The sequence below is a fragment of the Monomorium pharaonis genome, chromosome 10 (assembly GCF_013373865.1).
Source record: "Monomorium pharaonis isolate MP-MQ-018 chromosome 10, ASM1337386v2, whole genome shotgun sequence".
Taxonomy (NCBI): Eukaryota; Metazoa; Arthropoda; class Insecta; order Hymenoptera; family Formicidae; genus Monomorium; species Monomorium pharaonis.
This window is the reverse complement of record NC_050476.1, coordinates 9536399-9563497: the sequence shown is the minus strand read 5'-3', so window position 1 is coordinate 9563497 and position 27099 is coordinate 9536399. Positions and strand designations below refer to the sequence as shown.

The window sequence follows — 27099 nt, the reverse complement described above, 5'->3', positions numbered from 1 at the left end:
TGCTACCAGTATTTACAAGAAAAATCTGAGTGATTATAGTGAAGAACAGGGAGACAGATTTCATCAGGACATCAAGGAAACGTAGCATCGATATCAAGGCAAGTGGGATGTGAACATGATGGCTGATTTCTGTTGGACGCTCAAACGAGATGTCTCCGTGAAAGAGAAAAAAGCCATTGCACAGAACCTTTGAGTTAATAACAGAGTTAAATATAATAGAAAAACGGAGTAAATTTTTTACGCCATTTATATATACGCCACAGAAGCTCAGACTTGTCATACGTATTGAATTTTCCCCGGGTAATGTGGTTACGCAAGCTTGCACCCTCTGAATTATACATTTGTTACCCAAGCTGCTTGGTGTTTTTTGAGTTTTTTTTTTTTTTTTTTTTTTGAGAAAAAATAAGCCAATTCAGTAATTCTGATCTTGAATTCAATTCAGCGGGTCCAAATACGTAAGGATAGACTAATCTGTCGGATCAACATTAAAAAAATGTTTTTTTGAAGTTAAGAAGAAATGAGCCAATTAAGCAATTCTGACTTTGGATTTGGATTCAGCGGGTTAAAATACATAAGGATAAATTAGTCTGGTCCGCCGGCCCAACATTAAAAAAAAAATTTTTTTTGAAGTTAGGAAATGTGAGCTAACTTTGCAATTCTGACTTTGGATTTGGATTCAGCGGGTCAAAATACATGAAGATTGACTAGTCTGGTTCGCCGGTCCAAACACTTTTATGTGCCTGTGATATCGACGTGACCAATATTGACGTGGGCAATATTAACGCGTCGACAAAATATTGACGTGGGTAATATTGACGCGTGGTCATTATTGGCGTGGACAATCCGCATCGTGATTAATCGGGATCGTGTGAGGTTTCCTCTGTCTTTCTACTTTTTTTCTTTTTTTTTTCTCTCCCGTACTCTCTCTTTTTTCCCTTCCATATTCTCCCTTTCTATCTCTTCTTTCTTCTCTCTTTTTTCTCAGTCCTTATCTACCATTCTTCCTTTTCATTTTTACTCAACATTCTTTTTATTATCTCTTATCAACTCTCCGCTCTCCCTCTTTCTTAATCTCTACTCTTTTTTAATGTATGTTTCCATGTCTCCTTGTCTTTTCCATATAACCTACACAACTTCCTTTTTTCTTGTCCTCAGTATTTTCTTTTTTCTATTTTATTATTTCTTTTTTTCTTGTTCTCACTATTTTTTTTCTCTACCTAAACCTAAACCTTACCACTCTTTTCCATGTATTCTCTCCCTCTACCCTTTCCTTAAATATTCTGGGATTCTCTTCATCTCTGTATAACACCATATTTCGATTCTCTTATCTTTTTCCATCTCTTTTTTTGTCTCTTTTTCTTATTCTTCCATTACTTTAAGTAGTTGTTTTCCCATCCTTTTCTCCTTTCCACATCTTCTATTTTTTAATCTTTAATCCTAAAGAACTCCTTTCTTTTTTCTTTCATTCATTAGTCACTCTTTCTTTAGCTGTTTTCTTCTTTATTTTTTTAAAACATTTTTGCCTGCTTTTCTTCTCTTTTTTCAATTTTTTCTTAAAACTCCACACTTTTTTCCTGTTTTTCTCTGCAACTTTATTTCTTTTAGTTTCTTCCCCACCAAATATCCTGGCGTCTTTCCCTCTACTGTTAGCACCCATTTTATATATTTTCTAATCTTTTTACCTTTTTTCTTTTTTTCCTGCTTTATATCTATATTCCAAAATCTACTATTGACCAAAATAACTTGTCGCACACAGTCATATTCTTTCCCAGTTTTCCTCCATCTTTCCATCCCCCACGTCTGCTTCATAATTTCCGCTGCTTCCTTACTCTCTTCCCCACACGAGCCTTTTGATTTTCATTTTTATTACGTACCCTAGATATGTAATTCTTTTAACCTTATTCTTTTCTCCTTTCCATCTCCAATCTTTGTTTACCTCCTCCTTTTCTAGACCTCATAATTTTTGTCTTTTTTGTGTTTAACACGAATCTCTTCTTTTCCAAATAATTTCAGTTTTTCGAACATATTTCTTATTTCCCCCTCCTCTGCTATCAGTACTATGTCATCCGCATATGCGAGATGATATATTCTCTCATCGTCTGTTCCTATTCTTCCTCATTTTACTTTACTTAATTTTTTATTCAGATCAGCAATTAAAATACTAAACAGTAACGGACTAAGAGGACACTGCTGTCTAACTCCCATCGCTGTTCAAAACTTTTTACTTGCTCTGCGATTTTATTTATACTTTTTTATTCATAGCTTCACATAGTGTTTCCTTATCAAATGTCGTTTTTAAATTTACACATAATGCCCAACAATTATTTTGCCCTTTTCTTTTCTTAATTGTCTATTTATCAGGTAATTTAATAGATAGAATAGAGTTTATTGTTTCCCAAATGGGGTTACAAGGCGCTTTTTGCACGGAGCGTTCCCGAACCGTTTACAAATACTTAACCCTCTGCCCCCAAAACCGACCTGGCCATAAGCGACCTTTACATTCTGTTACCCCCCCACCCCTCTCGCCCATCCCTCACCCCCCTTCTCCTCTTCCTCCACTCAATCCTTCTCTCTTCCCCTTTCCTCTCCACTTGTTCTCTTCAACTCTCTTCCGTCCTCTCCCTCCTTTTCTCTTTCTGGAACCTCTTCTCCTCCTTCTCCTCACCTGCCTCCTCTGCTCTCCCTGCTTCACCTTCCTCATTTCTTTATGCTTTCTCATTCTCTCTTTCCCTCCTGCTTCTCCTGTTTCTTTCTCACCACTCTCTTCCCCTTCCACGTCTCTTTCCATTTCTCCTCTGTCACCTCCTAGTAACATAAAACAAAAAACATAAGATATCAATTAACTCCACCAGCTCCTCTCCCCTTTAATTCCCTTCCTCCTTTCCTTCCCCCTCGCCTATTTCCCACTCTTCTTTCCTTTTATTCCACACCCATTCTCTCCCGTCCACCCACATGCTTCTATTCCCCACATATACTTTCTTTCCCTTATTTCTCTCCTCTTTTGCCCTTTCTAACATCCTCCATCTGATTTTCCTCTCCTCCATCGATAAATCCTCATCTAACCTTACATCCCAGCGACTCCTTATCTCCGCCCTCCTCTCTAACAACCAGTCTCTATCCTCTTCTCTCACCACCTCTGTTATCACCACTATCGTCCCCCTTTCCCCCACTCTTTCTGATACTACCCCTAAATCTACTTTCCTTCCCGCTTCTCTCTTCATAATCCCCTCTATTATCGCCTTTCTTTCTATTGCCCCCTCCCCCTCCACACCCCTCCACACTATGTTTCTTCTTCTCACCTCCCTTACTCTTCTCTCCCTTTCCGCCTCTCTTACTCTTTCCCACCCTTCTCTCTCCGCCCTCTCCCTCATCCTCCTCTCCATTTCCCTTTCCACCCTTTTCCATGCCTCTATCCCCTTCCCATCTCTCTCCCCATCTTCCTTCTCCTCTCTCTCTGCATCCTTCCTCTCCTCCTTGCCAGTTCCTACTTCCTGTCCTTCCTTTGTTCTGCTCCTCTCTTGTCCTCTTCCTTCATCCTCGTCTCTCTCCTCGCCCCCTCTCCTCTCCTTCTCCTCTCCTCTCGTCTCCTGCCACCAGCTCTCCTCGACTCCGTCCTTCCGCCCCTTCTTCTCCTCTTCCCTCCGTTCTCTTCTCCTCTTGTTTTCGCCTTCCCCCATCCTCTCCTCCCTCTTCTCTCCAACCACCTGTTCTCTTTTCCCACTCCTTCCCTCTCTCCCGTCGTCCCGTCCGATTCTCCTCTTCTCCATCTCTCCCTCCTCGTCGTTGTCCCTCTGCGCTTCCTCTTCTCTGTTGCCTCTTCCTCTCGCTTCCCTCATACTCCTCAGCTCTTCCCTCTCACCTGCTACCTCTTCTTCCCTTCTCATGTCTTCTCCTTCCAGCGCCTCTAACCTCTCTTCCAATCCTCTCAGTCTCTCTCCGACTTCCCTCAGTCTCCTTGTCATTTCCCACTTCAAATTCCTCAATTCTCTGCCCAGCTCCTCCATTCTCTCTTCCTCCCTTGCTTCTCTCCTCTCCCCGCCTATTCTCTCCTCTAGGTCCGGCACTCTCTCTCCCTGCACACTTTCACTTTATCTTCTTCTTGTACGATCTTTCTCCTCCTGTGTCAGAATCGCTCTGTCGACATGTGCCCTCGATGGACCACGTGTACGGAAACCCGCGTTCCCAAACACGCTACCATCCCGCCCTGTCACTCTTGCCAACTTAACTCTAACCCCACGCTGCCAATCCCTTTCTTCCACCAGATTGACACTCCTCTTCTCTCTCCGTGCTCGCGCTCGCGCTGCCTCACTCCGAGCGCACCGCCATCTGCCCTCCTTCCTTCCTTCACTCCTCTCCTTCGAGACTCTTCTCTGCGTCGCATCTCTCCAGCGCCCTCTCTCTGACCTCTTCTTCTCGTTCCTGCCTCCATCTTCCCGGCTTTCATCTCTCGCTACTCCGATGTCTGCCCCGACTTCTCCATCCTAATTCTTCTCACCTCCATCCTCCATTTACTTCCCTCCAATTGCCCGTCTATGTCCCGGTCTTCTCTTTCCAATCTTCCACTTCTTTCTCTCCTCTCTTTCACATTACACCCTCACCACACTATTCACTCCGGAGCTCCCTGTTTCACCTCCACTCTCAACCACGCCATCTTCCAATCCCCCATCAGGTAATTTAATATATGTATACATATTGTCTATTGTCTCCATCTCCTTTCTAAAACTCGTTTGATTGTGTGGAATTACCTCCTTTTCTTCTATTTTTTCTTTTTTTTTGGCAGCACCGTTAGATATATTCTATACAACGATGTCATTAACGTAATTTCTTTATAATTCTCTACAAATTTCTTGTCACCTTTTTTAATTATCGATCCCTAACATCCTTTTTCCATCTTTCTGGCTAATCTTCCTTCTTTAAAATTTTGTTGCAGATCCTGTATGCCCTTTCCGTTATCTTTTTCCCATATTTCTATACCTTATTTCTCAACTTATCCGTCCTCAACTTTTTCTACTTTCAATTTCCTTTTTACCTTACTTATCTTTTTTCTTGTCAATTCTTCCTCTGTTTTTTTCTCTTCCTTTTCTCTGTCCTTTTACCACTCTTATTTTCACCCCTTCTAGCAGCCTCATAAAGTATTTCTTCTATTGTTTTATATTTATTTCTTTATTAATTCTCATTTTTTTCTTGCCACGAACTGATATAATTGTCCATTGTTGGGTCAATACATTTAAGTAATTTACCTGGGATGGATAAGTTTATGAGGTTAATTAATTTTCACCGTAAAGATAACGAATTTTATAAATTTGATAACGAGGGTCTGATTTCTTTATTAACTTGAAATGTGAAAAGTTAACTTTAAAGTAAATTTTGTTAAGTTTGTGTTTTAACTTTTCTGCAGTTGGTTTACCAACTTGAGTTGGCTTATGTATAACGATTTTTGGATTTAAGTCGATTTGAAGAATTTGGAAGATCAATTTTAATAAGCTTATATTTGTTAAGTTTAAAGGGTTTTTCATTAGAAGTTTGGGCCAGAAGTTTATCTAATTCTGCTATTAACAACAACGGATTACGATTTGAGATTATAGCTTGATTAATTTGATATCTTAATCTTTTAATATTCTCATGTTAACCACCCTTTTTGGGCATTTAAAATTTAGGAATTAGATTTAAATTTTCTGTTGCCACGTTTTTTGGAGAGACAGGACCCGAAAGATTTATCTTCACACTCTCGGCAGTGACAGAATTTAGATTTAGAAATTAGATTTAGATTTCTTACCACACAAATGGCAGCGACATAATTCAAGTAGGAATTTTAAATAATTTTTAACAGAAAACTTGAGTTAATTACCTTTTTTTTTTCGAAACAACAGACCCTAAGGTTTAAGACTTAGCTGTCGCTAACTGCAGATTAACAGAGTCGCAAAAGTTACGGTAAAACTCTCAGCAGTGGTGATCGGAAGAGACTTTAGACTACTATGAGACAACTTAAGCGCTTTGATTCCCTTATTTATATTGGGGAAATATCTAATTTCCTCCAGCAGTTTTTTCTTATGTAAATTAATTTTTTAGTGGAGGAAGAAGGTTTTGTCTCGATATAACCTATGCTCGATCGATTCTGATTCTGATATTGATCTGCACCCGGTACCATCGGAATCCAATTAATATTTTTGTACTGTTTACTGCATCCTAATGCTTAAGATTAATTTATTGAAGCTGTAAGCTAAGCTAAGTTTTATTATTTAAAATATGTTTACGTGTACATAATATCCTTTTTTCACTATTTATCATCTCCCACACCTGTCGTTCCGTTCTTATTTTTTCCACTTCCTTTGCCCATCTTTTCTCTTTTTTTTCCTGCTACACAACTCCCTAAATTTCCTCTTTTTTTCTCTTATAATTTTGTTCCTTACCTTTTCCCTTTCTTCAGTCTCTTAACTTCCTTCTTATTTCTTTTTTATCTTCTCACAATCCTCATTCTACTAGCCTATTGCCTTTTCCTCTTTCCTTTTTTTCAGTCTCTGTCTTTTTCATTGCTCTCTTAATCTTCTTTTCCATATCTTTCCATTTTTTTTCCCTCCGCCACCTCTGATTTTATCTTCCCTATTTCTCTTTTAAACGCTTATTTCCCCCATTCCCAACGTCCTCTTTCTCCTTTTTGCCCCTTTTCTTTTCATAACGCATTACCACCTTTATTCGATGATGGTTTGAGTTATACTTTTTCCTATTTATATTCTTATTTTGTCTTATTTCTTTATTGCTTAATATATAATTATTAGCGTATTACTCCTACCCCCCGTATATGTAAGGTCAGTTGGGGTAAGTGCATACCCGAAAATGCAAAGTTTCTGTTTACTCTTCTCCCACAAGCTTCCAAATTTTTATGCAACATTAAAACTTTGGCAACATGACATTTAAACTGTACTTTATAGATACATAAGGTTATTAAAAAAAAAAGAAAATATTAAGAGAAAAAAATCGCACTTTAAAAAATTTTGTCTTGATGGCGCACTTGCCCCGGTTTTGGAGCAAGTGCGACCCCGACTATTACTGCCACCATGCTTAATAGGGCGAAGTCTTTTTGATGCAGAAGCGGGCAGTTTTAATTAAGTAATACCTTTTCAATGCTTTTTTGGGGGATCTCTTTTTTTTTACTTAATTTATAAACACTTAAAAAATACTAAAATACTAAAAATTGAATTTTAAAAAAAAGCTCGACTTTCAGGATAATTTAACTTTTATTAGATAACTTTTTAACTGCTTTTTAATAAATAATGAACAAATAGTTTACATTTAATAAAAAAATTTACTTATGAATAAGAATACAGTAATACACAATGAATAACTGCTTAGCTTTTTTTATCGCTTTTAACATTAATTTCTTTTTCGTTTCTTAATTTGCACTTTAAAAGTTTTCTTGATCTTGTTGGTTTTATTTTCCAAGCTCTTTTTCCTTCTTTTTTGTTTTTGCTTTTTTTTCTTACTGGACAAAAGAAACAGTTTTTGATAAGTAAAGAGATTAAAAATAATGAAAAATTTTCAAAACCAAAACAAAAACATAAAAAGAAGCTTTACGGACACAAAAATAAACGATAAATTTACGGTTGCACTTGCCCCATAGGTTGAGTCGCACTTGCTCCGGATGGGAGTTTAAAGAATCAACAATAAACAAATCGACAAATTAACTATAGTCAAAGAAACGCAAATGTTAATTTCAGATATAATGCTAACTATAAAAAGTATTTACAAGTTTTATTCTTTCCACATTAACTGACGACAACAGAACTTTTACAACTTGATATCACAGTTTTTCTTTAGTGCTGATTATTTACCATTGTCTTGAGGTCACTGATTGACAATAGCGAGCGCTTCAGCGGTAAAAATTTGCACAATTGTATCTACTCAACATACGACTACGGCGCACTCTATATAATTTTCCCTGTAACATTACACAAGCCGATGGCGCACTTACCCCTAAGCCGCACTTACCCCAACTGACCTTATATTTTTTTTTGTTCCTCTTTACCTCTTTATTCAAAATATTCTAATATCTCATTTCTATGAACTCTATTAGACGCTCTTCCTCCTTATTAATCTTCCTGTCCTTCGACTTCCTTATACTACCTTTCTCTCTTCTTTCTCAATCTTTTTTCTTTATCCCCCTTATTTGTTGTCTGAGTATTAAAGTCCCCACTTATTATTGTTATTATTCTTTTCTTCTCCTCCAACTATTTTTTAATACTCTGTAACTTCTCTTCCATGTCCTTATTTACGTAAAAATACACCATTTTTTTTCTTATTTTCACTCTATCCATTATTATCTTTTCTTTGTTCCACTCTTTTATCCACTAATTTCTATTTTATTTCTATCGCTATTCCTTCCTATTTTTATATTTTTCTTCTTGCGTATTGAATGCTCTATTTGTATCTCTTTGACATCCTTTTTTTCAACTTTCTCCATCTGTTCTCTTTTATTCATGTCCCTAGCAGCACTACCACCTCTTATTTTTTTAATTCTCTCTAGAACTCCCTGTTTTTATTCTCTAATAACTTTTTATTTTTTTTCTTTTTTTTTCTTGCTTTTTTTACATTTTATCTCGTTTTTCTATTTTTTTATTTCTTTCTCTCCCCTGCCTCTCCTTTCTTTCTTTTTGCTGTCTCCAAATTCCGCCCTTTTTATCCTTTAACACCTTTTTTTCTTTTGAGATCCACTATTCTCCGTCTATTCTGACTCTCTTACTTTACTTAAGTTCTTTTCTCATTCGCCTCCTCTCTCCTTGCAATCTCTTCTAGCTTCCATCTTGTTCTTCTTTTCCTTTACGTTAGATTATCTATTATTTTCTTTTTACTTTTTAGCATCTTTCCATTTATCATCTCCTTTTGTTCTTCGTTCTCTACCCAAATTTTTTTATTTAGTGTCCCTCAACTTTACTCATATCTTTCATCTTACTTTCTATTCTTATTCCCTTATTACTTCTCTCAGGTTTCTCTTTTTTTTCTAATTTTTAATACTTTCACTATAATGTTTCTCCTTTTTCTTTTCTCTTTACCTTTTTAATTCCTGTCCATTTTACCTTTTTTTCTAATTCGCTCCCTTCTCTCGTCTCTTCTTTTCCCATTCTTTCCTTTCACCTTCCCCTCTAATTTTTCTATCTTCTCTAATCTCTGTCTTTTCTACCAATTTCGTTCTTTTTTTCTGCCATTTTCTGTCTTTTGCTTCTTTCTTATTTCTTCTATTATACTTTCTATTCTTTTCGTATTTCCTTTTAACCCCTTCACTCCCTTCTTAGCTCCTCTGTATCCATACTCTTTAATTCTTCCAACTCCTTTGTTTTTTTTCCTTTTTTTTCTTTTTCGATCTGCCACTTTTGTTTACTTTTTCCTCTTTTTATCTTCTCGCTTCTTTTTACCGGTGATCTTTGCGTTTTCTTGCATTTTCTGAAATGCACTCTCTACTTCCTCTCTTTTATCTTCCGCCAAGCCTTTTCTTTTCCTTTTCATCAATTCGGCATGTTAAATGACTGAAACGCCCTTTTAAGCGGATAAAGCTAGAAACTCTGAGAGGTTCCCAAGTAATTGTTTAAACTTCGAATAAAAGCGCACGTATACAAACATGAATGAGTGGTGGCAAAAATGACGCTTTTATTATTAATTAGTGAATTTATAGAATACGCGAGTGATGGATTAAGGTGCTATGTGGAAGGAGAGAATATGTTAAATGCAAATTATTTGATGTACTGCGGGATAATCTTTCAGACTACAGAAGTAATTAAAATTATGGGTTTGTGTCTCAAGTCCACAGACTTGTTCAGGGCACTCCATAAATTGTAGTGCTTCATAAATTTAACAAATAATAAAAAAGAAATCGGCTACTGATTTTCCTGCAAGACAGAACAATTTGACAAGTGCAAACAGTGCTTTTCTTTGCTTTTGCACTTGTCGAAATAAGATTAATTTATAAATTAAAAAAATTTTTTAATTCTGTTTCCAGATTCGTAATCAATAATTTGTAATCAATGAATCAGAAACCGTTATACACGGAGTTTGAGTATATCTTATGGAAGCAATTTTTTTACAATGGATTATACGTCACATGATTTTCTCAAAATTGGAACCGCTTTATTGAAGAAACTCCAAATAATAAATTTTTAAATTTTATTTAATTTTTGGAATCAGCGATATCAGAAATCTTAGGATATGAAATTTTAGAGAAATTGAAAGTGAAGGAACATCCAGGGAACCCGCAGGGGTAGTTGGCTTCGTCTTCTTGTCTTCGTCCAGTTGGGGCGGAGGGGCCATCGGGCCCCCTGCCGGTATCCGCTTGGTTTCTTGTAGTAGCAGGGTCAAATAGTACGAATGGTGGGGTTGGCAACCCCACTACTTGGTAGCGCCGAAGCCACCTCTTTCCCCACGCTACGACCAGGATAAATGGCCGACGTGGGGGGCGAGTTCTTTTTCGGAGGGTGGTTTGACTTGACCGACCTTTCGGAAAAATCCTGGAAGGTGCGATCCTGATAGCCACACGTCCCTTCTATCTCTTTGCAATCTATGGACCCGAGAAAAAATCCCAACGAAATTGCCGAGATTTGAACCCGGGTCGACAGATTACGAATCCAGCATCTAGTCCGTGAGCTATCGACTCACCTATTTTATTTTATTTGTTTAGGCGTAAAGTATACTTCACATCATGCTGCAAAGGTTTAATGAATTACGGGCAACGCTTAAAACCTTTTGAAGGTTACTCAAGAGGATGATCTTGACAAAATATATCAAGGTCAAGGTTACTGGCGGAGGGGTTTGCAAGTGTAAATATTTATCGGTCAAATATGTATGTCAAATATGGTAAAGTATTTGTAATTGAAAATATATACTCAGCTTTAAAAAAGCGGTACACCCAATGTGAGAAAAATTTTAGTCATATTTAAATCTTTATATCTCCGTGAAAAATGGTAGTAGAAATACAAATCAAAAAGCACATAATAGCTTAAATTCTCTAGTTTGTGAATCTTTTGATTAAAAATTTTACGTTTTGTAACATGATCACTTTTTCCTAAAACAAAAATAAAGTTTTTAAAAATTTGCATCAAATTTGAGCGGGCTCAAATAAATTTTTTTTACTTAATCTGATAAAAGATTTGTGTTAATTGAACTCTTCTCTTCAATTTGCCTTTTTAAAATTTTTTCTACGACCATTTTTGACCAAGTTATATATGGTAAAAAAAGCATTTTAAACTTAAATGCTTATAATTTGGTCAAAAATAGTCGCACAGAAATTACGATGACCGATTTGAAACCAAAAATCTTTAGTTTAAGATTCTTTATTTATTTGATAAAAAAATGTTTTGTTGTTTGAAACCACTTTAAAACTGACTGTAGAAATTGTATATTTTTCTTTAATTTCAAAATTTGACGCTACTTTCAAAATTGTCGTGGGACTTTAATGGTTTTTTTTAAGTTAAAAGTACCTTTAACCTTAATTCTGTTAAAAACATTATCAAATAATTCGGTATTCTACACAAGGGATGTAATACAGCCTTTTTTAATGGTTATTACTCATGTATTATCAAACATTTTAGCTCAAAAAAATTTTTTCACATTTTTAAAAATAATGTTTAAAAATTATTTTATGGTAATTTAAATTTTAAAACAGTGAAAAATTCATGAAACTAAGCAAAAAACTAAGTCTAAAACTAAAGCCAAAAACTAGTGGAGTTTATTCTACCTTAGGTATAGAACTAATCTTATATATATAATTCTAAAATTAAACAGTGGTGCACAATTACATCATATAAATATACAAAACAAATTCTCGAAATTAATCCTTTTAATACTTTTTCCATTAAACGTTTAAATGTAGCTGGGGCGTTGCAAAGACCAAAAGGCATAACTGACTTGCTACAAATCATTACCAATAGAAGCAGTTTTTTCGCGATCCTTAGGATGTAAGGTTATCTACCAATCCGTTTTTTAAATTAAATAGTACAGAACCACGTTAAACAATCCAGAACATTATTAATTCTTGGCAGCGAATAAAAATCTTTTATAGATAGCATTGAGTCTCCGATAATTGACACAGAATCTTATCGTATTATCTTTTTTTTTACCACTGCTGGAGAAAACCATGGACAATTTGATTTCTCCACAGTTACAAACCATGAGAGAGCCAGCTTTTTTATTTCTTTTTTCTAGGTGCCATAAGACGAGAGTCGTGTTCGTGGCGGCTGAAAACTTGCACCACAGCCCTTAAATTATGTGTTTTGCGAAACTCATAATTTTTTTGTGTTTTAGAACTGAAATATGCTTTTTTTTTTGTATGGCGTTTGTTGATCGAGGTGTGAATGATTAAAGAAAAAATCACCTTAAATATAAAAATTTTAGGTTTTTTTTTACTTTTGATACATGGGCATTATTTTATGATGGGATCTTTATTATACTGTCGGCATTAGCATTACTCAAAGCATACCATAAAGAAATGGCACAATCGGATTTACGGTTTGTAAAAAAAAAGAGAAAAAACAAAAACAAGAAACACATGAATTAGAAAATACATTGGGAGTTTTTAAATGCTGCAGGAAGGACGGAAAGTTTCGGAAGTTGCGGAGTCACATTTTTCTATATTTTTTTAGGTAGAAAAATAACGAACAGACAAATTTGAGTAATTATTTATGCTATTATTTGTTTAGCCTGCGTTATATAGTGACGCTAATATGACAAAACAAGCTTAAATCGGATCATGCTACCTCTTCGTGGTATACCTTAATGCTAGTACCGGCGGTATAATAAAATCTCATGATTAATTATGAAGTAGTGCCATGTTTTAGAAACAAAAGAAAATCTGGAATTTTTATTTTTAAAGTGATTTTTTTAATTGTTTACACCTCGGTTAACGATTGCCGCACAGAAAAAAAGGTAATATTTTAATTTCTAGGACGTATGGAAAAAAATTTTAAGTTCTGCAAAACATTGCACGTAATTTAAGGGTACTTTTAACTTAAAGAAAATGTGGACACCTTTGAACGTTTTACGATTATTTTGAAAGTATCGTTAAATCGTCAAAATAAAGAAAAATTTTCTTTATATTAATCCTAGGTTGTTGTTGCACCTCTTTTTTTGAACGAGACTATTACACCGTGACTCAACGCAATTTTTGATGAGCTGCAGTTTAAGAACTAAGTGTACAAAATTTCTGAAAAAATTCTGAAATAAAGATCAAACATAGAAAAATATATTTTAATTATAAAAAATTAATATTTTAATTATTTTTATTTGAAAAAAGTTGAAAACAAAAGTTTTATTTTAAATTACATTTGCTTGAAAAATCATAACTTCCTTAATTTTTAATATTTTAAGCTAAAAAATTAGGATTATACTCTTTGTAAATTGCAAATACAAGTGCAAGCGCACGAAGCAATCAAAGTTACAGGAGCACAAAGCAAAGATTAATCGAAGTAACTGCTGGAAGGCCGCATAGTTATTTGAAAGAAAACCCTGATTTTTTCGTAGCAAGACGCGTACGTGAAGTGCGCAATTGCTCTTCCGACGCCTCGCTCTTACCGAAATTTTCTCTCTTTCTCCACGGTCCGCGGCTTACCAAATGGTTGTAGAAAGCGACGCGGCCAGAGGAAAAGAGAGCAGAATTGTTGGTGTAATAATCGCTGTGTAAAATGTCGCGAACATGCCGCCTTGTCCGAGTGACGAAATACGTAGAAGAAAAGTGCAGCCGTTCGCTGTGCACACTTAATCTTGGGTCATGCGCGGTATAACGCGGGACGCGGCGGTAACAAAATTATACATAGCATGAATCATCTCTAAACACATATAACAAAGCAAATCGCTGTTTTAAAGTTTTACTCGCTTTTTGGTTCTACGGATGGAACCAGCAGGAGCCACAATTTTGTAGTCAGGCGAATGAGTTCCGACGCGGTGCGCACGGAAGTAACGTGCACATGCCCGTTCGAGCCAGAGTAGACTTCCGTAACTTTGCTTATTGCTTATTTTGCTGGAGGAAAAAGCTCGTCCTTGAGTAGGACGAGATTACCAATTTGAAAGTTTGGATGATTCTTTGTTTACTTGGTGGCCTGCTGGAGTCGATGGAGTCATTTGGCTGTCCATTGGCGCATGGCGGAGATGAAATGCCACCGTGTTTGTAGATGCGTGATTGCGTCCGAAGATTGGTCGAGTTTTGGAATCGTTATTGTCAGCTCACCCAGCAGGAAATGTCCCGGAATTTACGCTGCTGGATCGAGACTTTCTTGCCGCAGTGGCCGAGAGTTGAGGCACGCCTCCACTTGGCACAACGGCGTGGCAAGTTCTTTATAGGTGAAAATTAGATTCCCTATGATATGTCATATGTGAAACTTGGTGAACCGAATGCCTGTCTCCCAGAGGTCCTCAAAGTGCGGAGCGTGCGGAAGGATGGAACCAAGGATGGAGCCAAGTGGTGTCTTTGCAAGGTGTTCGCCGACCTCCTTATAAAAATCCGAGGCCGCTTGAAACATTGTCCGTAGTTTCCTCCGAAAATTTCTATTGAGAAATCGGAACTACTTCTAAATGAACTAAAAATGGAGTCGAATGGGTCCAGCATAGTCCACCTCAGGCGACAGGAAGGACCGTGCCAGCCGTAGCCTTTCCGGCAGAAACTGCTCTATTTGTTGGCGACCATCTCCAGCGCGGAAGTGAGTGTAATGCACGCAACTGTAAGCCACTCTACAGATTAAAGATTCGTCGTTGAGAATCTAGTCCGCGGAACCGGACGTCCGGCGTCGCAGGAAACTGCGCAAGGCGAGGCCATCCATACAAGGTAGCCGCAAGAGCGTATTGAATGCACCAGCAGTTTGGAAAGATGTGATGCATACGGCAGAACGTGAGATCCCGTCGTAGTCCACCAGTAATCGGCCTCTCTGGGGATTTCTAGGTTATTTAAAAACGGAGAAAAGACCCCTAAGGAAAGACCGAGAAGGAGCTGGTCTTTCCTCCTCCAAACGTGCAAGTTCTACAGCAAAGGCCTGTCGTTGCACTACTCGGATCGCGTCGTGGTCTCGGTGATCTTTTCGGCCGAGATGAATTTCCTGCGACGATGTTTCCATGCGCGAGTCTTCTGAAAGAATCTGCAATAGAGTGCCGTAATGCGGATCAGTCGCGTGAAAGAGGAGAAGCGTTGCACCAGTTTGTTGTCTACAGGGACCTATGCCTCATGACGCGATGTCTTCCTCTTTGCTGGGTCGCTTTCACCGGCTCCGCGGTTCTTTTAAAAGCGCTCTTGTTAAGTCAGGACGGACCAAATTACCACAACTTGGACTTGATCAGCTGTTTCGGAGTTATGCCACGAATCGCCAGATCTGCCGGGTTGATAGTTGTCCGGACATGGACTCAGCGACGCTGAAAGTAGATCCTGGATAGCTCCCACACGGACCACGAAGGGTATCCACCTGAGAGCGTATCCAGTTAAGGACAACACGAGAGTCCGTCCACGCAAAGTGGACGGTGATTACAATTGAAGACCACACGCGACTTGTTCTAGAAGGCGCGCGAGGAGAAGAATTCCACACTGTTCTAGCCGTGGCATACTTGGAGTTTGCAAGGGGCGACCTTGGTGGATGCCACTAGAAGTTTAGGCTGGGTGAGTTCGGTTCTGTTTGCTAACCGCAAATAGATCGCAGCAGCGTAAGCCTTCTCCGGTGCGTCCGAAAAACCGTGCAGCTTCACTCGCTCGGAGCGTTCAAGCATCTCGTCCCAGCCATGGCCTGCCAGCCAAAGATTCTGTAAGAAGATATTTGTAAATATCAGACAAGGAGCCACCCATTCGAACGAGTCAAACAAACGCGCTGCACGACTGTTGTACCTTGCGGTGCAATAAATAATTTTGTCGGGTTCGTTTCTGCTTTAGGAGTGGGAACTCGAGAAAGGAGGGTTACGCTGGCAGGGTTCTCGAGTCACTGACACACTTTTTTGATAATTAATAAAATGTTTATTTCCCTTATGGTACACTGTAGTTTTTATACTTGCAGTCAGCGAAGGTGCTGCGTCGTATTACACAGAGGTGATTAGATACGGCGCGCGGCTCTGAGATAGCGCGCTGTATATTCGCTTGCTCGAGATTCGCTGTGATTAAGTCCCAAACTCTAACAAGGGGACCTTACGGGTCATAGGTCATCGATTTTTTTCATACTTATAAGATTTAAAGATCAGTACCCGGACATCAATTTCCTAAAGCAGTACGATGCGCTTCTCAAAAATACTTGAGAAAATCGATTTTGAAGATTTCCGATATCTTTAAGTACAGAAAATTTTGACCTATTGTCAGAGCCGCTCGTAGCCGAGCGCACAGAGCTCTAGTTTCGTAAGCGCGGAGTTGCTGGTTCGATTCTCGCTGGTCCCAATTTTTTTTTAATAAGTCAATGCAGTTTTTTTTTAATTGTATATCTTAACATTTATCAAATTGAAATGCTAATTAATTATTAAATATTTATTCGTTATTTTTTAAATAAAAATTAACAACTTTTTATTTTTAATTGCCACTTGCTTGAAAATGCGAATATTTATAATAAATTTAAATTTGGTACAAAAATGGAAAACGTTTTATTGTTAAATGCAAAAATAATATGTACAAATAATATTCAGTTATTTTATTGCTTACATTTTACGCTGTATCTTTAACACGTTAGTCGGAGTTTACAAGTCGAGTTTATTGTAAGTCGATCCTGGTCGATTCCCATTCTTTCGCATCTAGTCGTGAACAAAGAACAGCCTTGCAAAAAGTGAGAGAAGTAAGGGTTCCGAGAGAGCAGATGCTGTGCTATTCGTACTTTACCGTTAAATAAAAATAAAGGGATGTTAATTTTTATTTAAAAAATAAGTAAATATTTAATAATTAATTAGCATTTCAATTTGATAAATGTTAAAATATACAATTAAAAAAAAACTGCATTGACTTATTAAAAAAAAATTGGGACCAGCGAGAATCGAACCATCAACTCCGCGCTTACGAAACTAGAGCTCTGTGCGCTCGGCTACAAGCTGCTCTAACAATACGTCAAAATTTTTTGTACTTAAAGATATCGGAAATCTTCAAAATCGATTTTCTCGAGTATTTTTGAGAAGCGCATTGTACTGCTTTAGGAAATTGAAGTCCGGATACTGATCTTCAAATCCTATAAGTATGAAAAAAATCAATGACCCATGACCCGTAAGGTCTCCTTGTAAGTTTCGTACTCTAATCTCACGGACAGTATGTATTGGCTTGATTGACTAATGATTGTTTCCCAGGCCGCTCTTTGGCGGCTGCTTAAGTAGTGTTGCGGGTTTGGTATAATAGTGGGGCAATGGGCCCTCAGCATGACTATATTTGATCATTTCGGCGCTTATCCGGTGCGCAGGAAATATTTGCGAGCTTAGCAATAATCGCCAAAACGCAAATATGCATTTTTGGTGGCATAATTGTTGCTAAGCTGAACTTTGCTAAATTCCACGAGATGCCCGGTGCGTTGATCGATGCGATGGCCGGTCGGCAGCACACATGTATTACTCGACACCTCGCGATAATGAGTCTTTCTCGGCGAGCTCTAATAATATCTTTTTAAATGTAATTTTAATATTTTTTTATTTATTATCGGTTGTGAGTGCCTCGCTCACAACACAAGTCCGTTCTTTTCATCGGCGCTATGACTCTCGGAAGCACAACCGCACGCAATAGGAAGGTGTCGGAAATTGGATGCCATATTCAATGTCATAGAATGTTGTTAAGAGAGCATCCTGAAGAAGTTTGGAAGGACGTGTTTATTTCGGAACCGGATCTATTTGACCGAGCGCAAGATACTCGGTCATGAAGTCGTTATATTTCTTTTTTAGTACAAGCTGTTTGGCTACGTTTCTCTCCGAGTTGAGCAGCATTGAGAGAACGGTCGAGGGCTTCTCAAGACCGCTGTGGCCGCGAGAGAGCCCCACGACATATCTCTTGGTATGGTCTCGTCGATGAGTCTCTTTGAAATGTTCCTCCGCCTCCTCCTTTGCGAGAGAAAGAGTTCGCGCTGAAGAAATTTTCTCGATCTCTTAGAAGTGCTGAAAGGTTTGAGCGATGTCATCCTTGCCTCGCGTGTGAATAACCGAGATACGAAATCAGTTACTTGGAGGAACCCCGGTCTTGACGGCTCCGGTCAGCACTCAGCCGAAGGTAGTTAGCAGAATAGTATTAGGTTTATCTTCTTGAACTTTCTTATGACACGGGATTAGACATCCGCTCCGAGAATAGTGTCGACCTTAGAAAGCAGTGCAAAGTCGGGGTGCAATTCATGGGTGAATTACAATCTGGGGTGATAACCATTAAAGATTGTAAGCACTTCATTAATTTTTTTCGGTACAATCGCTAAAATGTCGTCCACAACGATAAAATAACGGTAATTTGTAATCTAGTAATTGTAAACATTTTGTTTTTAGATTATTCACAACCATATCTGCTAAAATTGGAAATAGAGGGAAACCCATGGGACTGCCAAAGATTTGCTTGTAAAAACAACCATTGAAACAGAAATAAGTAGACTCCAAGATTAATTTTATGGTGTTAATAAATTGTTTGAGGTTTAATTTTGTGGACTCAGAAATATGTGGCCATTGTTTTACAATATTATCTATAATTAACTCTTTGGCGACGTTGGTAAAGGGAGCTATAATGTCCAAAGATATTTTTTTTTTAGGACAGATACTTATATTTTTGATATTTTTAACTAGAGTTCAACTATTTTTAATGTATGATCTTGGTTTAAGAACTGTTTTAAAGATTATGTCATGGAGGAAGCCCGCAATATAATATAATGGGCTCCCTCTATTTGAAACTATGATGCGTAATGGGTAGCCATCTTTGCGCATCTTTGGCAGTCCATAATATTGGGGGAGATTGCCATTCATGTAGTTTAGATGCTTATACGTATAATAATCAATGATGTTTCCGTCAAATCAGCATTTCAATAGTTGATTTAATTTAGATGTTATAGATTTAATGGGGTCTCTATTTATGTGTTTATATGTTAATTCATCATTAAGAAGCTCTTTCATGCGTGTTGTATAATCAAATTTGTCCATGATAATTTTTTATTTATTGTATGTTACTTTTTATTTATTGTAAACGTCATCCGTTGTCTTTATTATAGAATCGCTTGTAGATTGTCACTTGAGAAGGGCCTAAATTCCAGGTCAAAACGTCGTAAGATAATAAAGTATAGTCAGTTGGGTCGTTTTACGAAAAACTTATTTCTTTAAATATTTACTGGCGAAACAAAGATATACGTACATTTTTATGCTAACGCTCGACGCTCATTTTTAGTCTCAAAAGATATGTGATCAAAATTGAAGATAACAATTCGTCATTTTTAGTCAAGTGACGTCTTTTAAATGAACTGAAAATAAACATTAAGCGTGAAAGGTACCGTATAATGAATATGTAAAAATTATTCTGCTTTGTTGTGAGATATTATTGTTAAAGTTAACTACTTTTAAAGTTAGTTACTCTTGCGTTTCACCCATGTTACGCTACAACGGCTGTCGATCGAGGCAGCTTGCATTTATACTTGTATTTATTGTTAATAGTGTAGTCTAACGAGAACTTTTTGTAGCAGCACACTTTGTCCGAACCCTGGAAGCCAGTAAAATTTTATATTTTTAACAAGCAGGGTTAACAACAAAGTCTTGTAAGTCAAAAGACCAGTACGTTATTTTATACTTTTGAAGTTTTTCTCTGAAAAATGAATAAAAAATTTTTGAAAAGAACATCAAAATTAAGCTATTCTGCAAAAAAAAAACGGGTTTTGCGAAAACTTTGACGAAACGAATACCAATATCGCGAATGCAGCAGCAAAATTAAAGGAAACGACAGTTTTGGTGCTCTACGATGTGATTATGAATTACTGCATTCTTTAGTTTGCTTCAGTTTTGTTAATTACACAAGCAATGTTAAAGTACAAGGAGTGTAATAAAGATGTCAAGTTTGAAAAATTCGGACAACTAGGTTTTAAATTACGTTCAGTAGTCATATCAAAACAGATCACGAAAAATTTTCTTTAAAAAAAAAGATACAAAAAAGCGCCAAGTGTACGCGCGCTCAAAAAGCGCTCTCAAAAATCTATTTTTGTACAAAACAACTTAGATTTGATACTATAAAATCAAAGTATTAAATTTTTTTTCTACAAAAGTAATGATATAAAGAAAATGCGCCAACTATAAAAATGAATGATTGTATGAACTAGAACATTTACTTTTCTATTCTTTGGCTGGCATTCACAATTTTGTTTTTTATTAAATATATAAATATTTTACTACAAAAACTTGGCGGTCCTGAACCAAATATTTTGCCAGTTCTTTTTTTTTTCTTTTGTGTGTGCGTCTGAATGTGTTTATGCGTGTGTATGTGTTTAAAATACAACTTACAAGGAAACCTCGCAAACTTGAAAATTTCGATTTTAATGGAACTTATAAAATGTAAAGGAGGTAAATACATGAATTTAGAAATTTTCCGTTTTGATGTTCCAGTTTGAAGAGGTAAAACCACCTTTCAAAGATAAAGACATTTTTGCTTTTTCTCGATATATCTTATAAACTAAACAAAATATCAAAGAATGTTTTATACAAAAGTTTTACAGCATAAATACTTCTATTTAACTATGCTATTTATTATTTGAAAAAAAAAATTTTCTTTCAAACTGCTTTCAAACCTTTGAAAGGTGGTTTCATCTCTTCAGAGTCTAAACGGAAAATTTCTAAATTTATGTACTTTTCTTTTTTACATTTATTCCAAGTTTTATTAAAATTGGAATTTTCGGGTTTACGAGGTTCTCTTGCTAGTTATAAGAAAGCGCTTTTTAATATCTCAGTCTCTTATGCGTGCGTATGTTCGACTATGTCTCTTCTCCTCTTTCCCTCATCTCTCCTCCTCTTTCTCTCTTTCCTTCCTTTCCTACTCTCTTCCATCACTCTCCCTTTCCCTCTTGTTTCTCTTTTTATCTCACTTTCTCCGCCCTTTCTCTTCCCTCTCTCCCTTTTTCTTTTTCCCCTCTTCCTCTCACCTTCTATCTCCCTCCTCTTCCTCCCTCTACATTCCTTCTTTTATCCCTCCCTTTCCTCTCTTTCCCTCCCTCCCTTGCAAAATTACTAAAAGAGTTCTTAAAATTCACAAATATACAAGAATAAATCCTTCAAAAATTATTTGTTGCATTGACATTTGTATCAAAATAATTGTCTATTTAAGGGCTTTTAAAATATTCTGATCTCGAATTTTTTGTTTGGTCGTCAGCATCTTCAAACTTAACAATTAAGTTTTTTTTTTAATTATTTGGAATTAATTTAGGGGTGTACTTATTAAAATTTGAAAATAATCCAAATAAAAGCTATCCTAATGTACGTATATTTAGATACGCGATGAGCTCGTATAGCAAGTTAGTTGCAACAGTTCTTATTTCGTACTTCCGATGATTTAAGTCGCCACTACAACCCGATACGTAAGCTTCCTCGAGAGTCTTTGAGACGCAACGTGATAATTATTCGGAATTTACCGTAACATATGATAATTCTATACGACTTGAAAGTACTTCACAATACGCAATATCAAAGTTCTCAATATAATTCCAATCGTTACAATGTACAATACGATAACAGTTGACTTTATCTACACGGTACAAAATATTATTTGACAATACTTCTATATTACGATATATGATACAAAGTGACTGTCGGCGGCTGCTCAGACGAGGGGAAAGATCTCGGACTCGAGAACAAGCTCACGATATTCTTTACACAAACATGCGAATATACACGAAATACCGAAACTGATACATTCAATCGCGACGCGAAAATTACGATACGTAGGAAATATACCCAAGGAGATTCGGAGCCGGCTGATCCGCCGCACGTGGCTGAGAACACTTAATATCTTTGTTCTCCTCACTCCAATATGACTCCGAGCTTTCTGAAGGAGAGACGGCACGATAATTAGACGTGGAGGAGGATGGCCGGAACTGATCTCACCTACCGAGATATGCCAGGGTGGAGGCCTTACAAAATGGTTGCTGGTGGTCGCTCGTCCGCTTACTTCAAGAGGCGTAAGTCGGGATCATCAGTGCTTGCCATCTCTCGTGTCGCTGGCTTGCCGAACAGTGATTTTTGAGAGCTGCGATCCCGCTGAATCCTCGCGGTGGTATTTGCGCACCCCATGTAATTTTCGGGAAACTCTTTGTCTGTTGATCTTTTATTGAGCGGAATATTAAGCGATCTAGCGCTACTATCGCTTTCCTAGGACTTCTTTCTGCCGTCTCCTGCTGCCACCTTTCCAAATTACGCCTCGCGGTACAACTCGCCCTCGGCTGGCCAGGCCGCGGCAATCTTGTCCGCTACAGAATGTCGGGATACACCAAGGCCTTCGAATGCGTCCTGCAGTACGCCAATTTTTTCTGGAATGAAGTCGGAGCGTCTCCCAGACTTCGGCCCTTTGATTCTTCGATCTCTTTCCTGGGCGTGGCACCTTGTGCCTCTAAACGGCTTCGATAGGAACTCAGCCGGCGATACACAGACCCGGATTCCACTGACACCGTCGTATAGCCGCTTCCTCGGTACCCTTTTCACAACTTCTCTCATTTACAACAAAAATCTTCTTTGGCCTCATCCGGATCTTGTTCGTAATTCCGCACTTACTAAACAAAAGCACTTAACAAAAAGTAATTAAATCGAAAACACGATAAGACGCACAAAAACATATGCGCCGTCGAGGTGGAGAGATCGCTCCCCGCCGACACGAGAGCGCAATTTCAAATTTTCTCCTCTCAGTCGAACTTAGGTCTTTGTGACGGACAAAGTAACGCCACAAAATATAACTTCCAAAAAATTTTTTAAACATTAAAGAAATTTTTAATTTTTTGGAAAAATTTTATTTATTTATAACATATATTTTTTTTAATCAAAATTGATCGAATCGTTTTCGAGAAAATTGATTTTTAATTTTTTCCCCCTTCATATTTCCTAAAATAATGGAGATATCAAGTTATTATTTAGGGAAATTTTATATCACATTGATGTGAACTTATAACATGAATTTGAAGTTGATATCTGCAGGGGCAGATTTTATAAGATATACTTATTCCGCTAAGCTCTTTGTCAAAATTGTTTATTAAAAAATAGTGGCTAAATAACAAAAATTTATTAATTATTGTATTTTATCAGTAATTTCTAAATTTTGGATTATTAAAGGCTTATTATCACGAGAAATAATGGGATTGATTTGCAGTATCAAGCGACGCGGTAGCGGCGCGACGCCAAGTACATAAAGAATTTTGCTGCATAATGCAAATGACGCAAACTTCACTGCGCAAATGTCACGTTGCTACTAAGCTTTATCTGGAATTTAGCTGTTAAATTCACTTTTAGTTAAAATATCTCAAAAACTAAAATCATAATCAAAAATCTAATGATAATTTTGTTATATGATATTGATGTAAGCTTTCGATTGCGATCACTCCGATTAAAATTGGTACACTAATTTCTGAGATCTCGTAATCTTTTGCGCGAAAAAGCTCACTTGGATTATTTTCCACAGATCACATGTACACACACACGTAAAGCCAGTTTGTCGTTTAAGAGGCTTCACAATGTTCCTACATACAATTTTATAAAATTAAAATAAAATTATTTTGTAATGTAAGAGTGGTGAATATTGGTACGCGAAAAAATATAATAAACTTGATAATTCTAAGATCTTGTGATCTCTTACGCAAAAAAGCTCACTTGAGTTATTTTCCACACATTCACATATACATGCACACACACACCCAAAGCCGGTTTGTCGTTCAAGGGGCTTTACAATGTGTCTACATATAATTTTATAAAACTAAAATAAAAATTATTTCGTAATATATGTAGTGAATATTGGTATACGGAAAAATATAATAAACTTAATAATTCTGTGATCTTGAGATTTCTTGCGCGAAAAAGCTTATTTGAGTTATTTTCTACAGATTCACATGTACATGCACACACACACGCAAAGCCGGTTTGTTGTTCAAGGGGATTCACAATGTGCCTACATATAATTTTATAAAACTAAAACATATAAAAAATTATTTTATAATAGTGAATTTGGTATGCGAGAAAAGTATAATAAGTTAACAAAATTAAAATAAATATATAACATAAACAAATACATGATATATATGTAAATGTCATAAATATTAATATAAAAATTAATAATAAAATTACAACAAACGTCTGAATGTGAGTAATGTAAGTGATATTGTTAGTACATGAAAAAATTTAATAAAATTAATAAAAATAAAATAAATAAATAATAATAACATAAACAAATAATATACATAATATATATATAATAAATATCAAAAATATTAATAAAAAATTTTTATCTGTCAATGCAAATAAGTATAAAATTATTAGTGCAATCTTTTATCACGATGAAAATATAATAGATGGACATTATACCAACATGAAATGTACTAAAAGCACAAAATGGCTGTTAATAAATGATTTAGGTATAAAGAAATGCAATTGACTCGAAATGCTAAAAATGCATTCATATTTTTTGCAGAACAAATAAAATAAAATAAATTATGGAAAATATATACATATATACATACATACATATCAAATTAACACATTTAAAAATATGTATAATAAAACTTAATGTAAATAAAAAAAGAAGTAACTCTTTAATTTTTACAAAAAGAAGTGAAATTCCTTTAAAAAACCTTAAAAAGGTAAAAAAGATACGCCAAGTACATAAACGCGTGCTTTCCAAAATAAATTTGAGATCAGTACAGTTAGCCAAGTATATTTCAAAAGACTTAAAGAAGTTTAATAAACATCTATTTAAAAATTGCTTAAACGGGCTTGATGATTAAATGATTAAAATCAACCAACGGGATTATAGTGAAGCAAAAACTTGGCGTGAAGCAATAACTTATGAAAAACTTTACAAAGTTAAAAAAGATATGTCAAGTATATATGTCAAGTATATAAACGCATTCAAAAATGGTTCTATTCAAAAATTATTTGAAAAATGGGAATATAAGTGATAACATAATAAAGCAGAAACTGACAGATAGTAAAGTAATATCCGAGTCACATTAATTGCATTCTTGTATATATATTTATCAATATCAATAACATAGAGCCTTGGAAATTCAGAAAAAATACGAGCCGGGCACGCCAAGTTTTTGCTTCACTATAATCCCGTTGGTTGATTTTAATCATTTAATCATCAAGCCCGTTTAAGCAATTTTTAAATAGATGTTTATTAAACTTCTTTAAGTCTTTTAAAATATACTTGGCTAACTGTATTGATCTCAAATTTATTTTGGAAAGCACGCGTTTATGTACTTGGCGTATCTTTTTTACCTTTTTAAGGTTTTTTTAAGGGATTTGATGATATTTGCAGTTAATTTTTGATTAAATGCACAATTTTTAATATAGCGGTTCAATATGGTGAACAAAAAGATGTGAAAACCGTCGGTTTCTCTATATTTTTCTTAAATTCCTCCATGAATTCTTTATAAAATTATAATTTATAATTTATAAAATATATTTATTTATAAAATTATTTATTAAATTATATATTTATAAAATATAAATAATTTATAAAATTATAATGTAATAAATTTAAAATAGTAGAAATTGTTGGCTATTAAAGTTTATTAATGTTATACATAATTACATATTTTTCTTGGTTTCTAAATTGTGAATATTTTTAATTTTATGAATTATCGAAAAAAAAATTTTTTTAGGTCGCTAACTTTTCTATATAACTTTTTAATATTTTTTAAAAATGTTTATCAGTTTCTATGCGATTTACAATACAATATTTTTTTCTCATCTTGATCATTAATTGTTTGCAAGGCTAATAATATCTTAACTGTAATTATATCTTCCAATGATTTAAAACATTTTGTGCTATAACCTATCAATTCGTGTTACTTGAGACTCACTTGTATGCATCGCGATTTTCTTGCCAAATCCCCGGTTTCTCGCCGTCTTGCTGCTAGGGTATAATCTCTTTTTCGGATGACACTCCAAGAATTATCTATTATCACTGGAAATTATTAAATTATTCTCGAAGAATTTGCATGATTTTCTGTAATCTGGCGTGATGATTTAATCCTTTAAGCAAAAAAATTATTGGATGGTTTAACCTAAGTAATATAAGAAAAAAATAAATTCAAGATAAAACTTTCAATTAAATTCAACCTAAGTGGTATATACTTTTGGATGGTTCAACCTAAATATTATATACTAAGTGTGTTAAATTTAACCTAAGTAATATATACTAAGTGTGTCAAATTTAACCTAAATAATATATATTTCTGAAATTTTTAAAGTTTATACTCACACACACAAATTAACTTCTCTACAAAAATAGTGATATCTAAATATTTTGCGCCAATTATAAGAACAAATATTTTTATAAAAACTAAAACATTATTACTATTTTTTAGCTAGTTTTTATAATACAAAACAATTTTTTAGATTTATACTATAAAATGAGAGTATTAATTTGATTGTTATAAGTTGGATTGTTTTAAGTTTGTCTTTAGATACAATTTCGTTAATTACGAAGTATTTTAATGATAAACTTAAGATTTTTAAATATAAGATTAAACTATAAATATTAGCCTTTTGTATTAAATTATTGGCTGCTGTGCGCCTGCAAAAATTTGAATTTGACACACTTAGTATATAATACTTAGGTTGGACCATCCAAAAGTATTGTTAGACGCACTCCTGATCGAAATAAATTGAAACACCACTGAGAACTCACACGACTCTTTAATGTCACACAAATACAAGAACACAGTAATTGAATACCAAGAAATACGTCCGAATAGTTTGACAGCTCGGAATCTAGTCGCAAAGGCACTTGTTTATAAACAGCAGCCCGTCGTCAAGGAACGCCACGCGGCCTACTCAGTAATCGTCCAGCAGCGCGGGCGTAACACTATATACCACTTAGGTTGAATTTGATTAAAAGTTTTATCTTGAATTTGTTATTTTTTTCTTATATTACTTAGGTTAAACCATCCAATAATTTTGCTTAAAGGAAAAACCAAACACTTGGCGCCTTTT

General features: G+C 35.6%; 2 protein-coding genes and 1 long non-coding RNA gene across 8 annotated transcripts in view; 1 reads left to right on the top strand and 2 right to left on the bottom strand.

Annotated features, from left to right (window-relative positions):
* LOC105831889 (myotubularin-related protein 3) overlaps positions 1-27099 on the top strand; it is a 199634-nt gene that overhangs the window by 84409 nt on the left and 88126 nt on the right. The window lies entirely within an intron of this gene.
* LOC118647710 lies at positions 373-13250 on the bottom strand. The gene is made up of 2 exons (XR_004964877.1): positions 4496-13250; positions 373-2805 (listed from the first exon to the last, which is right to left on the bottom strand). It is a non-coding gene; the product is annotated as an uncharacterized LOC118647710 (long non-coding RNA).
* On the bottom strand, positions 2750-4084 carry LOC118647709 (cilia- and flagella-associated protein 251-like). The gene is made up of 2 exons (XM_036293109.1): positions 3396-4084; positions 2750-3326 (listed from the first exon to the last, which is right to left on the bottom strand). Exons 1-2 carry the CDS (start codon positions 4002-4004, stop codon positions 2865-2867), a joined length of 1071 nt encoding a protein of 356 aa, XP_036149002.1. The 5' UTR covers positions 4005-4084; the 3' UTR covers positions 2750-2864.